This window comes from Schistocerca gregaria, chromosome 2 (genome assembly GCF_023897955.1).
Source record: "Schistocerca gregaria isolate iqSchGreg1 chromosome 2, iqSchGreg1.2, whole genome shotgun sequence".
Lineage (NCBI taxonomy): Eukaryota > Metazoa > Arthropoda > Insecta > Orthoptera > Acrididae > Schistocerca > Schistocerca gregaria.
Window position 1 is genome coordinate 604,196,517 of NC_064921.1, and position 17,325 is coordinate 604,213,841.

General features: G+C 39.0%; 1 protein-coding gene across 1 annotated transcript in view; it reads right to left on the bottom strand.

The window, feature by feature from the left end:
- LOC126334551 (tRNA (uracil-5-)-methyltransferase homolog B-like) overlaps window positions 1-17,325 on the bottom strand; it is an 89,636-nt gene that overhangs the window by 45,828 nt on the left and 26,483 nt on the right. Inside the window, exons 2-6 of the mRNA XM_049996924.1 lie at window positions 16,716-16,952; window positions 16,465-16,635; window positions 16,144-16,385; window positions 14,856-15,070; window positions 2,496-2,638 (exon numbers count right to left, since the gene is read on the bottom strand). Of these exons, the coding sequence (XP_049852881.1) occupies window positions 2,496-2,638; window positions 14,856-15,070; window positions 16,144-16,385; window positions 16,465-16,635; window positions 16,716-16,952 (1,008 nt within the window). The remainder of the gene's footprint in view (window positions 1-2,495; window positions 2,639-14,855; window positions 15,071-16,143; window positions 16,386-16,464; window positions 16,636-16,715; window positions 16,953-17,325) is intronic.

Sequence of the window (17,325 nt, forward strand, 5' to 3'; positions counted from 1 at the left end):
GACCTGATGTGGACATGGAGCTCATGCTGATGTCACATGATAAGGCGAACCACAACACTGCCCGCGCCCCAACTACTTCCGACAAAATGCCCCAGTATCAGCACGTCATCTCAGTCAGAACCTCACAGAGGAAAATGCTGCGGACATCTCACATATCTGACCTGTTCCCCAGGGGAAGCGGAATGAAGTAACATGTGCACATTTGAAAGCTGTACACATTAGCAGTGTGTTGTCAACTGTGAGAGTGTGCTGCAAAAGAGCAAACTGTGAACTCCCAAAAGAGTCCACCATGGGTGAGTGCCTATTTAAAAACTGCCTCGCTAAGCTCACACTCAATTATCATGTTATTACTGCTTGCATATATTTGCCTTCTCTTACTGTGTTCAGTATATGTTATGGTGATTGGCATACATGCCACAGGCTAATAACGTTGTGTTAACATTCTTGGTTATGTTGAGTGTCCACGTTACAATTGCAAAGGAATATTCCATCAACTCTTAATCATAAACATTTTATTTCTAGATCAATCTATGCACTACTGATAATTTACAAGGAACACATAAAATCTGTTCTTCAATATGTATAATGCTAAAACCAATCTACAGTTACTGCCAAAAACAATAATACATAGGGTTTTCTTTATTATTTTCTTAGAAAGCTTCAACAACTTGTAATTTATTTACTACTATGACATATTTAATTTTTTGTAAGCAATTAAAGGAAAGACCTATGTACAATGTGCTTTTCTTATATACACACATCAAAAAACGTTTCGCATCACCTCAGTTCTGAGAGTTCCGGAAACTGTACAGAAAATTGGAATAGAGATCAACATAAACATCATTCCTGCCCTTTTTATTGTTCATGAAAACCACACATTGCATGTTCTAGCACCATACAGCAACTCCTTCAGAGGTCATGATCCAGATTGTTGTACACACCAGTACTTCTAATACCCAGTAGCACATTCTCTTGCATTGATGCATGCCTGTATTCATCATGGCATACTATCCGCAAGTTCATCAAGGCACTGTTGGTCCAGATTGTCCCACTCCTCAATGGCGATTCAGCGTATATCCCTCAGAGTGGTTGGTGGGTCATGTCATCCATAAACAGCCCTTTTCAATCTATCCCAGGCATGTTCGATAGGGTTCATGTCTGAAGAAATGCTGGCCACTCTAGTCAAGTAATGTCATTATCCTGAAGGAAGTCATTCGCAAGATGTGTGTGATGAGGGTGCGAATTGTCATCCATAAAGATGAATGCCTCACCAACATGCTGCCGATGTGGTTACACTACCGGTCGGAAGGTGATAGTCACGTATTGTACAGCCATTACGGACCCTTCCATGACCACCGATGGTGTACATGGGTCCCACATAATGCCCCCCCCCCCACAAAAAAAAAAAAAAAAACAGCAGGGAACCCCCACCTTGCTGCACACACTAGACAGTGTATCTAAGGCGTTCAGCCTGACCAGGTTGCCTCCAAACACATCTCTGATGATTGTCTGGTTGAAGGCATATGTGACACTCATCAGTGAAGAGAACATGATGCCAATCCTGATGTTGTTGACCCCATCAGTACCGTGCTGCATAGTGTCATGGTTGCAAAGATGGACCCCGCCATGGATTTTGGGAGTGAAGTTGCGCATCATGCAGCCTATTGTGCACAGTTTGAGTCGTAACATGATGTCTTGTGGCTGCACAAAAGGCATTATTCAGCATGGTGTTGTTGCTGTCAGGGTTTGTCCGAGCCATAATCTGTAGGTAGTGGTCATCTACTGCAGTAGTACCCCCTGTGCAGCCTGAGTGAGCCATGTCATCAACATTTCCTTTCTCTCTGTACCTCCTCCATGGCTGAGAAACATTGCTTTGGATCACTCCGAGACACCTGTACACTTCCGTTGTTGAGAGCCCTTCCTGGCAAAAACTAACAATGCAGACATGATCAAACTGCAGTATTGATCATCTAGGCATGGCTGAACTGCAGACAACATGAGCCTTGTACCTCCTTCCTGGTGGAATGATTGGAACTGATCGGCTGTCGGACCCCCTCCATCTAATAGGCACTGCTGATGCAAGGTTGTTTACACTTTGGGTGGCTTTAGTGACATCTTTGAACAGTCAAACGGAATGTGCCTGTGATACAGCATCCACAGTCAATGACTACCTTCAGTAGTTCTGGAAACCAGAGTGATGCAAAACTTTTTTTGATGTGTGTATCTTAATATTTGTCTGAATTCAGAGTCCTAAGTAACATTCAACTCTTTGCAATCTCTGTTAAGATTTTAGATTTTCCTTTTCCCTCATCTTTTGTCTAGTTTTATAAGAAGAAATAAATTATAATATTATTCCTTTGCTTAATACTTCTTCATAACCAGTTACAGAATATCCCTCATGACACTGTGGACACAAATTTTCCAGAACAATTAATCTAATAAGTATTCCCACACAAATATTACGAGAAAAATGAAGAATATACATTGATACTTACTTTCTCAGCTCTACCGAAAAAGAACTCTGCATTGAATACTTCATTAACAAGTGCATTGTGTCTTGCATCTACAACAGCATCTCGAATTTCTTCTATACCCACTGTTCCTCTAACTCTCTTTGCAGCCAATATACTGATTGTGCCTAACAAAAATTAAAAGTAATTACTCAATTAAGCAAGAATTATGCTGTATTTAGTATTTTCTGCATTATGAAATGAAAACACTCTAAATACAGAATGAGTTTGACCAATAAAATTAATGTAAGGATTCTTTATTGATTTATATTAGCAGTAATAATGAATAACTTTAAGGACTTTTATGTTATTATTATTCTTTCTTTCTTTTCTCAGACATTATGTCTCAAAAATGGAAAGTGACGCGGACCTTGATCAAGCGTGACTTTCTTTTTACTGTACGGTATATGTTATATTGCATTTAGGGACTTTCGGATAATTGAACATGTATCAATAATTACAGATTTCTTTAGTTGTATATATAAGTTTGGATGTAGCTGTATTGCGTTGATGTACTGGTGGATATTGTGTGGTATGACTCCTGTAGTTGATAGTATAATTGGTATAATGTCAACTTTATCCTGATGCGTGTCCTTGACTTCCTTAGCCAGTTGGATGTATTTTTCAATTTTTTCTCCTGTTTTCTTTTGTATATTTGTTGTATTGGGTGTGGATATTTCGATTAGTTGTGTTAATTTCTTCTTTTTATTGGTGAGTATGATGTCAGGTTTGTTATGTGGTGTTGTTTTATCTGTTATAATGGTTCTGTTCCAGTATAATTTGTATTCATCATTCTCCAGTACATTTTGTGGTGCATACTTGTATATGGGAACGTGTTGTTTTATAAGTTTATGTTGGAAGGCAAGCTGTTAATGTATTATTTTTGCTACATTGTCATGTCTTCTGGAGTATTCTGTATTTGCTAGTATTGTACATCCGCTTGTGAGGTGATCTACTGTTTCTATTTGTTGTTTGCAAAGTCTGCATTTATATGTTATGGTATTGGGATATTAATAATGTGCTTGCTGTAATATCTGGTGTTTATTGTTTGATCCTGTATTGCAATCATGAATCCTTCTGCCTCACTGTATATATTGCCTTTTCTTAGCCATGTGTTGGATGTGTCTTGATTGATGTGTGGCTGTGTTAGATGATACGGGTGCTTGCCATGTAGTGTTTACTTTTCCAATTTACTTTCTTCGTATCTGTTGATGTTATGTGATCTAAAGGGTTGTAGAAGTGGTTATGAAATTGCAGTGGTGTAGTTGATGTATTTTGCTAGTTTCTGCTCATTATAGATAGAATTTTCTTAAATTGTTACCTGTCCATAATGTAGGTTTTTTATGTCGATAAATCCCCTTCCTCCTTCCTTTCTGCTTAATGTGAATCTTTCTGTTGCTGAATGTATGTGATGTATTCTATATTTGTGGCATTGTGGTTGTGAAGTGTATTAAGTGCTTCTAGGTCTGTGTTACTCTATTTCACTACTCCAAATGAGTAGGTCAATATTGGTATAGCATAAGTATTTATAGCTTTTGTCTTGTTTCTTGCTGTCAATGCTGTTTTCAGTATTTTTGTTAGTCTTTATCTATATTTTTCTTTTAGTTCTTCTTTAATATTTGTATTATCTATTCCTATTTTTTGTCTGTATCCTAGATATTTATAGGCATCTGTTTTTACCATCGCTTCTATGCAGTCGCTGTGGTTATCCAATATGTAATCTTCTTGTTTAGTGTGTTTTCCCTTGACTATGCTATTTTTCTTACATTTGTCTGTTCCAAAAACCATATTTACATCATTGCTGAATACTTCTGTTATCTTTAGTAATTGGTTGGTTGTGTGATTTTGTGTGGGTATGTTCCAGTAATATTGTATCCATAATTCGTATTATTTAGCATGTTGGATAGTGGGTTCAGACCAAGGCAGAACCAGAAAGGACTTAATGAGTCTGCTTGGTATATTCCATGCTTAATCTGTATTGGCTTTGATGTGATATTATTTGAATTTGTTTGGATATTAAGTGTGGTTTTCCAATTTTTCATTACTATGTTTAGGAACTGTATCAATTTAGGATCTACTTTGTATATTTCCAATATTTGTAGTAACCATGAGTGGGGTACACTATCAAAAGCTTTTTGGTAATCAATGTATGCATAGTGTAGCGACCTTTGTTTAGTTTTAGCTTGATATTTCACCTCTGCATCTATTATCAGTTGCTATTTGCATCCTCATGCTCCTTTGCAACAGTCTTTTTGTTCTTCATTTATCATTTTGTTCTGTGTTGTATGTGTCATTAATTTCTGTGTAATGATTGAAGTTAATATTTTGTATATTGTTGGTAGGCATGTTATGGGGCGATATTTAGCTGGGTTTGCTGTGTCTGCTTGATCTTTAGGTTTCAGATAAGTTATTCCATGTGTAAGTGTATCAAGGAATGTATATGGGTCTGCAATGTAACTGTTAAATAATTTAGTTAGATGTGAATGTGTTGCCAGAATGTCTTTAGCCAGAAATTTGCTATTTTATCTTTTCCAGGGGCTTTCCAATTGTGAGTGGAATTAATTGCTTGGCTGACTTCATGTTGCAAAATTATCACTTCAGGCATTTGTGGTATCATCTTGTATGTGTCTGTTCTGCTTGTATCCACCGTTCATGCCTGTTATGTTGTACCAGGTTTGACCATATGTTGCCCTAGAAGTGTTCCATGTCTGTTATGTTTGGTGGGTTGTCTATTTTAGTGTGAGGGTTATCTATTGTCTGGTAAAATTTCTTTTGGTTTGTGTTGAATGTTTGGTTTTGTTTCCTTCTATTTTCACTTTTTTTGTATCTTCTAAGGCGTTTGGCCAATGCTTGTAATTTCTGCTTCTTTTCTACCAATTGCTCTATCGCTTCTTGTTGTGAGATTTTACCTAACCTTTTTCGTTTTTTTCCTGACATTTCATTCCTTATAAATTGTGTTAGCTGTCCAATGTCTTTTCTCAGTTTATCTATTCTGATCTGTAGCCTGTGTTGCCATGCTGGTTTTGTGGGTTTCTTCCGTGTGTTGATTGGTTCTGATCTCTGTCTAGTGTGTATATTTAGTGTAGTGAGTGCTCCTATATAAACCAGTAGTTTCACTCTTCCATAGTTGTGTTTTCATTTATTTTGTTGTGTATGATTGTGTTGATAGTTTTTATTGTTGTTTCAACTTGTGGGTTCTTTGGCAGTCTATGCAAGAATAGTCTAATGTCTGTATTTGTGTCTTTGTATTCTACATATGTCAGCTGAAATTTTTCTTCTATATCTAACATGTGTGTCACTTCGTGTTCTATTTGTGCTTGTTCTGGTGGCTGTATTAAGATTTCGTTTCCCTCTGATTGTTTAATTGATGCGTGTTGTTCTTTGTTTGTTTGAGTCCATTACCGTATTTTCTTCTTCTTCTGTTTGCCCATTATTTTGTTACAATATTTGTTGTACTTGTTGTTTGATGTTTTCTAATTCTGACTGGGGTATCCTGTTATTTTTTATTATTACACGGATCTGATCAGCTAGTCATTGTTCTGTTAAAAATTTTAATTCTGGGTATCTGGTAATAAATGTTGTGTATACTTGTGATCTGTATCCAGTTGTGTTGGTTCCTAGGTTTGTTGCTTGGTAATATCAGAACATGAGGTGTCGATTAACTTCATCTGACCATCTCATCCTCTGTCTTTGTTTTCCTTCTAGGGTGGTTGCAGGAAGCATACCCTGCAAAACACCTCTATTTGGATTTAAATCATTTTCCAGTTGGCTAGCAGTGTTGTTACCATTGTGGGTGGACATAGGGTTCAAGCATCGCCCCCGACCATGACGGCGCTTGTCTGATGCTTCTTTAGTTCTGTCCTGATCCAACTAAACACACTAAAAGGGGGATTAGCCCTATTAGTGGTTTGTTCTTTTCGTCGCCTTTTACGACTGGCAGAACATACCGGAGGCCTATTCTTTTCACGGGCCTCCACGGGGTTTATTATTATTATTATTATTATTACTAATAATATTAATATTACTATGCACCTTTACAATGAAGAAGATTTCAAAACACAAAAGATATGATGAAAATCAATGCTTGTCTAATTGTTGAGCTCCAAAACAAAATCCCTTTAAACATTTTCTGGCTTTGAAGCATACTATACTGTTTTTTAACATGGTGGAAGTTAGTAGAAAATGAAGTGTAATGTGTAATAATTTCTTAAAGTGGGTACACACTTGCGAGCAGCCTTCATCTGAGCAGTTAATATGGAGAGCCTTGCCTAAGCATTGTGTGACTACAATACCCTTAAGGGCATAGACAAAGGTGATGGTACCATTCAGCCAGAGCATCACTTTGCGCTCAACAGAAAAACCAACAGCAGGTGAATGCTCCTGTACTGCTCACGAGCAATATGCACACTTCACCACTTGGTTTGCATTTGTATGCATATCTTTAAAAAGAGTATTATATTCCATCCCCAAATATTAGAATCAGATCAGAGAAACATACTATCTCTTATTAAGGAAACAGTATCTTTAGTGTGGGGCCATTAGTTAAAATCAATGGGGAAAGTGTGGCATTTACTAAGATCTAACTCATGAAAATTCATCCATCTGTATAAAGGGGTCTCAAAAAGTACATTCCGTATTATAAGTGAAGCCTTGTTCTATCAGGAGAGACCATAGTAAAGTGCAGAGACATCAATGGAACTTTTGTAAAGTGGTGAATGCTGTTGTAAATTCAGGTAGTGTCTCAGTCCTCCTCTGATTTTAGAACAAAACTTGCAAAATATTGCGTCCATAGCAACATTTTCTTATTGGATCTTACATTACAGCATGCTACTAGGGACAGAAAATTTTAGTAAACTAACTCAGAAAACAATGAAGCATAAGTTTGGTACTTTGTTGGTCAAACCAGGTGATTCTCTGTAATTCATTCTGGGATTCTTTCTGGCTGCTGATAACAGCAACAATACAATAATTATTAATCACACAAAACTTGAGGACTGTTTCATTTCTGAGTCAGCTCCTGAGCTATCTCACGTGACACCAACAGGTCAAGTTTTTTCCAGTATGAGAGGGAGAACTTCTCAACCATCACAGAGAATATCTGACATCTTGAACATACCTGCAATACTCAGAGATCTACAAGGTGATAGATTTTGTAACATAGTGTAATACCAATAAATGGTCAAGATTGTACACGATGGTCAATGTTCAATTTCTTGTGACCAGAGAAATCGGTGTTCTGGCAAGTTCAGTAAATAAAGAGTCACCAGATGAAGAGGAAATGTAAAAGCAAATGTTGCCATGCTTCCTCTATTTCAAAGACAGTGCAGTGTCAGTAAGTGTTTGAATTACAATGGGGTAGAATACTCAGCCAGAAAACTCTCAAAGTTAGCAATCAGATACAGTTCCTTAATGCTAATAGTCTGTTTACTGTCATGTACTATGTTGGGTTTTAAAGCTCATTTCAGTCATATGTCTGGCTTTTGCTGACAGATTTTGATAAATATTATTGTATTTTCTGATTCCCTTAAAAATTTATTAAGCCTACTCACAAGGATTACACAGACAGCAAAGATACAATATAATTAAAATTGGAGAAATATATTATTTTTTTCACAGTATGGGGTACAGCAGTTTCTTTTGTAGTGAGAACAGTCCTACATATAGAAGATAAGGACATCCCTGCTCTCTTTATGTAGTTGAGTGTGTCTTTTTTCATTTCTCAAAGACACATGTAATCTGAACCTCATTGCACCTGTCTCAGTGGAATAGATCTTTCATGTGCTGAAGCTTGGTTTGGAGGTTGTTGTCATCATTGATTGAACAGGCCCTGTGGCCACAGTGTTAAGCACATTCAACTATGCACCACTGTACTGAATGGTGACAGTTGACTGTACATAGGCATGAATCTTTGTATATCTTCTTCCTACAATATGAAAGGAAGATCTGCACCCTCTACGAGTTCCACAGTGAAAGTAATGTTCTGACAGACGCTGTTAACATGATTCAGTAACTTACTTAGAATCTGTCTATGGCACTCATAATTGTTGCTTTAGTGTCAGTACCCTCTCTTTTAGCAAAAGTAGTAAGAACTAACGAGAAAGTCACCGTGAAGTGTTGCATTAGCGGCCACAGGGCAGTAGTCACTGTGTGGCGACATATAGGTCACAATAACATACACATAATTGCTATACGAAGCTGTGCCGAGGGGGAAAATACACCGCACAGCAGTATTGACTGTAGTGGGCAGGTTGATGTCACCATGCACTAGGGCATGTCTCTTGTTATGGGCGGCATGAATAGGTGCCAGGTTTTAGTGAAACAAATGCACCTTAGAGCAATATAAATAAGCCTGAATTTTGGTGCAGAAGCACTTCTCATCACCAAAGTCCAGCAGCACTAACATGATGCCAGACAGCAAGACGATGGGCATTGCCAGCTGTAACCATGGGTTTGAGACCGGGCTGTCCCTGCTGCCGTCAGCACCAGGTTCCTCACTGGACTTGGTGCCATAGTACCGCCAAACTACTGGTCACACCTGCTGTCACCAGTACTGAGGTCTCCCACTGGGACTTAATGCCACAGAGCCTGCCACCCTCCAACTCCTGCCAGGGAGCAGCAGGTGAATCCCATGCACAGCCGTGGGTGGACTCAAGGGCCATTCCAGGTACTGTCACTGATAGAGCAGTAGCACTCCATAGCTGTCGTGCTCATGGTCTAAAGTTGGCAACAACGATCCACGGGCCTGCTGTCAGCATTACAGGGCATCTAAGCAGCAGGGAAGCTGCAGCCTGTACATCAGTGCGGGACTGGGTCAACAAAGTGAGGCGAGTTTTGCTTCACTGAGCCATGATGAAGCATGTACTGAGATTGAATAAAAAGTCTTCTTTACTGTCAGCAGTGTTTTCCCTGGGCCTTCAGCCCCTTTACCACCATCATTCACCCCACCGATGGTTGGTTGGTTTGGGGAAGGAGACCAGACAGCGTGGTCATAGGTCTCAGATTAGGGAAGGATGGGGAAGGAAGTCGGCCGTGCCCTTTCAGAGGAACCATCCCGGCATTTGCCTGGAGTGATTTAGGGAAATCACGGAAAACCTAAATCAGGATGGCCGGACGCGCCCACCGATGGAACTGCACTCATCAAGAGTGGTCATCTCCTTCAGATACTCTTCAGAATGATGTCAAAAGTGGGATCTTTAAAACTGTATTACGTCATTTCATGACACCAGAGAGAGCAACAATGCCTACCATATCTTCACTGTGAGACAAGAGCAGTCTTTCTGTTTTGTTTTTGTTCAACTGCAAGTGTCATGGCAATTTGGTGGGTTTTTCCAGGGATTAAGTTGCACTTGTAAGTTAAGTAGGTGACAGATGAATGCAGATAGCATGTTTTTTGCAGAGGTGTAAAGTTAAGTGTTGGTTTTCACTTGGCTGATATGGGCAATATGGATATCAAGAACATGACATGTGGCTCAGTGTCAAGCAGTGTACATGTTATGAACCGTGAGTAGTAATTCGGGAGGTGAAGCTAAATTAAATCATCATTTCAGTTATGAGCAGCCTCTCAGGCGAGAGTAGTTAAGTCATAGTGAAGAATAATATTATTATTATATAATATAATATATATAGTATTTATGGTAATATATATAATATAATTATAATAATATATATAATTATATAATATAAGAATAATATTATTATTTCTAAGAGTTTTCATAATTTGATTTTCTTTGTGCATAACACGGACTATACCTCAGTATTTCAGAATGTAAAGTAGTGGGTACTGTTGGGGTAGTAGTACAGTTAAGTGCCCGTTTTTTCACTTGAAGCAGATTGAGGGAAATAATTTATTACAAAACTCCAGAGTACCGACAGAAGTTGCAGAGAGAGCATGAGGACTGGACAATGGAAAGTGGCCCTCAGGATGTGAGAAATATGTTGATTATGCAAAGGATGGAAAGAAAGAGGACAAGGCAGAGAGGAGGGGTAAAGAGGAAGCTGAAAGGGAGAAGAGCTGGGTTGTGGATAGTTTATATTTTACTGCAGAGCAGCTGACTACCGTTAATGTAGCAGAACTTGTCACTCCTGTAAAGACTAGGGAAGAACATAACATACGGATGGATGATCTTATAAGTAGGAAAATTAAATTAGTTGATGGTGTTATAATACAAGGTCCCGGGAAATCACACCATGCACAAGGCAATTACGTCATTGTTAAGGAGAGGTACTACCTCTGACATCAAGTAGAAATGTGGAGTATAAGTTGGCTTTAATTCCAGATGGAATGAGTGTGGGGTGTACTGAAGTCATTATGTGTGCAGATAGCAAAATGGTTAATTTAAGTGCAGCAGTACCTGTCACACTTGGTGATAATGGGTGTTGTGTTGTGGCTGGAGAGCCTTGGTCAGATGCACAGGGTACGACAAGGCTGGTGATTTTTGCATTGTGCAGAGTGGAACTGCACAGGATGATGATGTTTTAGATACAACAGGGAGTGCACGAGAAGTGGTTGATAATTTCATTGCAGATATGGAGCAGACATGGTTGAGGTACACATATTTCCTGAGAAGCAGGATGATGGAGGAAATTGAAGAGGCAATGTGTTTGTAAAGTGGATAATCTAATCAACTGGACTGAATCTGTTACAAAATGCTCAGAATGTGGCACAAGCACAAATACTGGGCCACAACGAGTATGAAGAGTGCAATGTGAGCCTACATGTTTTGATGGGATATGAGGCCAAAGTTAACCTTCAATGACAAAAAGCTGTTGCCAGTGTGAGCCATCACAAGGTGCATCTACTGTACAAGACAAATCAGTTAAAAAGTGTATAAATACATTAAGCAGTAATTCACCAAGAACCAGGAAGTTGTTTTGGTTGATCATTAGTACCTGAAAACCAATATTTTGAGAATTTGGTTTGGTGCTAATAGAGGAGGAGTAAGTGGGGCTACTTGTGAATGGTAGAAGGTATGGGATTTTCTCATAAGAATAGCTTCTGGAGTGTGTTGTCTTGGGAAGCATTAGGAGAACTGTAGTCACAAGGAAAAAGTCCTGAAAACTCTCCGAAAATAAAGGGTTAAAAAACCACCAGATAGGCAGATGATGCACTACACATGAGTTTAATGAAGCCAGAGAAAGTTTTGTTAAAGTTGATATGTCAAGGATAATTTACTGAGGAAGGAAGAGTGACATTTTGGAATGGAGAGTTGTAATTTTTTGATCATAACCATGGCAAAAGGCCTACCAGTGAAATATGAGCTATTGAGAGGGCAAGAGATGCTTGACAGATATTGTGGGATTAAGCAGTATGAGCAAGAAACAAGAAGTAAGTTTATGGACTTTTAAATATTAGTATCATAATTGTATAGAAGTTGAGAAGAGTCAATCTAGTAGCATGTACCTGTTTTAAGGATTAACGATAAAGGTTATTTCAACAGAGAACTGGGTCAAAGTGAGGACAGAGGGACCGGGTCTTCTCCATGGATGGGGAGCAGTGTAGTGACGTTACCCAGACTGTTATCAAAAGTAACAAGAACTAATGAGAAATCCACCATTAGCTGCCACAGGCCTTTAGCTGCAGTGTGGCGACATGAGGATCAGAATAACATACACACAAGGGGATTGCGAGATGAGTCTAGCGACCTTCATTGGATAACTGCATCACACAGCGATAATGACAATAGTGGACGGGTTGATGTTAACACAGTAGCATAAGTCTCTTGTTACAGGTGATGTGACTAGGTGCCATGTTTTAGTGAAGCAAATGCACCTCAGAGTAATATAAATAGGGTTGAACTTTGAGGTAGAAGCACTTCTCGTCACCATAGTGCAGCCGCACCACCACCACCACCATGCCATGACTACACCAGACAGCAAGACAACTGGGTGTTGCCACCAGCAGCTATATAATATGTTTTAGACTGGGCTGTGCCTGCTGCTGTCAGCACCAAGAGCTCCTCACAGAATCTGGTGCCACAGCACCACCTACCTGCCATACATATCTGCTACCACCAGCAATGAGTTACCCCTTTCCATCCCCTCCCCTCTCTTACCCAGGACTTAGTGGCACAGTTCCAGCCACTGTCTGACTCCTTCCAGGGAGCAGCAGGTTAAATCACATGCAGTCTCCACACACTGCCATGGTGGCCACAAGTGGAGCCGAGGGGCTGTCCAAAGCACCATCACCAATAGAGCAGTAGTGTGCCACTGATGTCATGACTGTGCCCTATAGAGGTCACCAACCATCCACGGTCTGCTGTCAACAGCAGTAGCGTGCCACTGACGTCATGACTGTGCCCTATAGAGGCCACCAACTATCCACAGTGTGCTGTCAGCAGTGTGGCATGCCTCTCGCCAGGGCAGAAGCCGCTGCCTTTGTGTCAGCGTTGGCCAGGGTCAATAGAGTGAGATGTGTTTTGCATCTCCGAGTCACAATGAAACTGAGATTGAATAAAGTCTTCTTTACTGCCAGCAGTGTTTACACTGGTACCAACAGTCCATCACTGCCACCACCACTCACCCCATAGAGTGCAACTGCACTCATCACTCATCAGAGTGGTTGTCCACTCCAGGCACTCTTCACCGAAATCTACATGGAACACTTTGGGAAAATGTCACTTGAAACTGCCGGGCTCAAACTCAAACACCTCAGTCACTTTAACAATTATGTATTCATGGTTTGGGGAGAAGATAAATTTTGGATGAGTTCCTGGACCACCTTTCAAGCTTCTATCAAAACATTACTTGCATAATAGAATCAGCCAAGAACACCTTAATAAGGAAGAAAACATGTAACACATTAGATCATAGATCGAGCAAGAGGCGTACCAACACAGCTTCTAGAAGTGGATACGGCATTGTGAGTGGTGTATCAATTGTGGAGGAGAGTATTTCAAAGGTGAACATGCACAATAAGGAAAGGTAGGCATAGAAAAATTTTGTGGACAGGGTTTGTCCGAGCCATAATCTGTAGGTAGTGGTCATCTACTGCAGTAGTACCCCTTGTTCAGCCTGAGTGAGGCATGTCATTAATATTTCCTTTCTCTCTGTACCTCCTCCATGGCTGAGAAACATTGCTTTGGATCACTCCGAGACACCTCTACACTTCCCTTGCTGAGAGCCCTTCCTGGCACAAAGTAACAATGCGGACATGATCCTGGTGGAATGGCTGGAACTGATTGGCTGTTGGATCCCCTCCATTTAATAGGCAGCATTGTTGTTTAGATATTTGTGTGGGTTTAGTGATGTCTCTGAACAGTCAAAGACACTGAGTCTGTGATTCAAAATCCACAGTCAGCATCTATCTCTGGGAGTTCTAGGAACAGGCGTGATGCAAAATTTTTACTGATATGTGTGTGTTGCATTTATTATTAGCATTTGGCTTCCTGTATACATCTCCCCCTTTAACATTCCTTAAACTTTCTCTGAGGTGCTCTATAGATAACAGGTTGAGCAAACTTACACTTTTACTTCATGGTTTCTGAACTGTACACCCTGCTAGGTTTTGTAAGATAATCAGTTGTGCATCATGGTTCTATAATCTATTTATCAAAGGGAAAGCATGTGTTAGTCTTACATACTCTTGCTGTACAAATGTATTATCTATTAGAGTACTACTATCTTGAGCTAAGGGGACTGATGACCATAGATGTTAAGTCCCACAGTGCTCAGAGCCAGCCATCTTGAGCTATACATGTAGGAAAATTGATCACTGATTCTAATTATATGTCATTATAACACTTCTAGTTCACTTTTCCTATCAGAACTGCTTAGAAAGTTTAAAGTGAAATCACCACAGATTAACAACTTCTTCTTTCTGACAGACAGCACAATAGGGAGTCAAACTTTTTATGAATAGCTCCCAATCTCCTAATGGAGACCTGTACTCAGACATCATCCTACCAGAAGAAGAGAGGTGGTCAACCAAAGACAATAAAACTAAGCTGGGAGCAGGCTAATAGCCTAATCCTGGAAGAGGTGGACAGCAAAAGTGATTCTTACTAATACAATATTATGAAATAGAGCTCCTTTCTTAAGATTTGCTATAAACAGCTATTTAAACAGCCAAATGATAATTAAAACAGCTATTTTTCAAAGCAAGAAGTTTTTATTGTCTCAAACACCACTACTGGTTACCGTCTTAGCTACTGGTACAGAAAAAATTATGAACTGCATGGTTCACTCTGACACTACCCAACCTAGAAGATACTGGGATGAAATGCAGTGCCTTAAACACAATTTGTTCTCATGCTAAAAATGAAATGTACTCCAGTGACGCAAGAGAACATAACTGCTAAGTTGCTACTGTAGTAAAACTTTGTCTCAGAAATGAAACATGTTACATACCTGTTCCACAACATATATCAAGAACAGTAGTCCTCTGATCTAATCCAGCCACATTAAACAAGGCATTGTACAGAACTTCAGCTGCCGCAACGTTGACTTGGAAGAAGGAGTCCGGTGATATTCTGAATTTATATCCACACAAATGCTCCATTAGGTATGGTTCACCATATAAGAGTTGAAATGGAGCTTGGTCATTTGTGCAGCGAGTATTAGAGCTGTTAGCAGACAACATGACACAGTTGCTAAAAACACTTATCAGAGACACAATATTAGTAGATAATGTCCTTACCTCACAGCCCCAAACATGATAAATAATCACTGCTACTTCCTTTTATATAAGACAAAACTATGAATGAAAATTATAGAAGAATTCCAGTTGCACCACTATTACCTTAAACTGTCTTAACACTGTTCAGTTAGTATTGTAATTGCATGGTTAAGTCAAGTCTTAGTACTTCACATTACAACATATATTATTACAAGTGCAGGCAATACTGTTCCTCATGAAGGGTTTGTAGTCTATGAGAATATGAGATTGGATGAAATTAATTTTTGAAAAATGGCAACTACCATCACTGGTTTTCAGTCTGCAAGTGAAGGTTCCTGTGAATGCCACAGTAATAAATTACTTTGTATTTTATGATTATGCGACATAGATTTCTTGTGACAACAGAATGTTACATAAAGAGCAATACGATAATAAACATAAATGTTTCTAAACATAAAACATTGATAGAATTTTCTCAAAACTTGGTATATCCATTTTAGATGCTCTAATTTTTCCATGGTTTATAATTTTTATACAGGCAAAAATAGAGTATAGAGGTTGAAACACACAGATGACAGAAAAATATACCTTAACAACTACATGAAATATATCAATGCCAACTAGAAATAAATATGGCTGCAGAATGAAAAAACTTAAAAAGGTGGAATTTTGTACTGTGTTTAGGCTGTTTAAAGTCACATGACAAAACCTTATCTAGGTACAGATTTTGGCAGTTGTCTCTGTGTACATACCACAAGACCTCAGCCCGTACTGAATGATTGTGCAAGGTACGTGGCTACGAAATGGGTAGAAGTGAAAAATCTCATCAATACACTCTTGGTGAACAAAAGAGAATCTATATTTGTAAGTTTGCATGAAAACATTGTCCATTTTAGTTAACTAATGTGTCTATGGTTAAGGGTTGTCTGGTTGCCACTATTTTCCAATTTTAGCCAAAAATTCTTATACCTTCAGCTGAATGGACACTTAATTTATAGAACAATTTAAAGCATACCTTACCAGGCCTGAAAGTACAGTGATGTAAGACTGCAATGTGAACCAGGCCCTTGAGTGAAAAATTCCTTGAGATTCTGTGCTTCTTCTTGAAGCTCTTCCTCATGCAGCTGTTGAGGATGAAACAGCACAACTGCCATTGTCTCTCCAGCTGCAGTTGATCGAACAAGCAATGTGCGCCAGTGCCCACCATCACGAAAGTCATGGCAAGCAGGATATTTTGATTCTCTGATGTACTGTTGATATGCCTACAATGATAATTGTAAATATCATAAATGTGCATATTTCTGATAGCTGCATGATTTTTCTATTGATAACAAGACTTACTGTAGCCACATCCTTATGCTTTTGTTTCATGTTAATAATATATGTTGGTGGTACACACACATACTCATGTTTTGCTGTTTTGCCAACAAAAAATCCCACTGTTTTTGGATTTCCATCTACACCACACCGAACATTGAACTCATCTTTGTTCCTATATTCTTGTGTGACAGGCTGGTTGAAAACAATGTATATTAGTTGTTTGATACACATCAAAATAAATACAATAACAACAAAGAAAGTATTGTACTTACTGAAGGAAGAACATTATTGACACGGCACATTTTCAAGTGATTATGTTTATGAGAATGTGGTTTCAGCTTAGATTTGATAAGTGAAACTACATGTTTAGTCCACTGAAACTTCAGTTCCAGTTGCTGTTCATATGGAATCCGCCACAAGGGAGTCACAACCTCTGCTAAACATTCATACTGATTCTCAGCTGTGACATGTTCTGGAATTTTTGGCACAACAAGGGGGGCTGCTGGAGCCTAAAAAAATAAATCATCAATTAGCACTTAAAGGTTACTATCTGATTCAATATTGACATAACTGTAACTAGAAATGATTTTAAATGGTGCAAGTTCTAACACTCAAAACTGATTTCAATCATGGGTTCCTCTTCATCCGTCAGAAATGTAAATGTGTTTGCATTGTACGTGTGTGCTGTGAAGAGAGAAACATATTCGACAGCTGAGCAATAATGTATATAGCCTTTTTTATGCACTTGCCTGGTGCTCAAGGCTTTCATTAGAAGAGTTGTAATGTACATAGCCATTTTTATGTACCTATCTAGTGCTCAAAACTTTCACTATATGATTAGTATTGTCTTTACTCATGTCATTGTTCACAACTTTCTGGAAA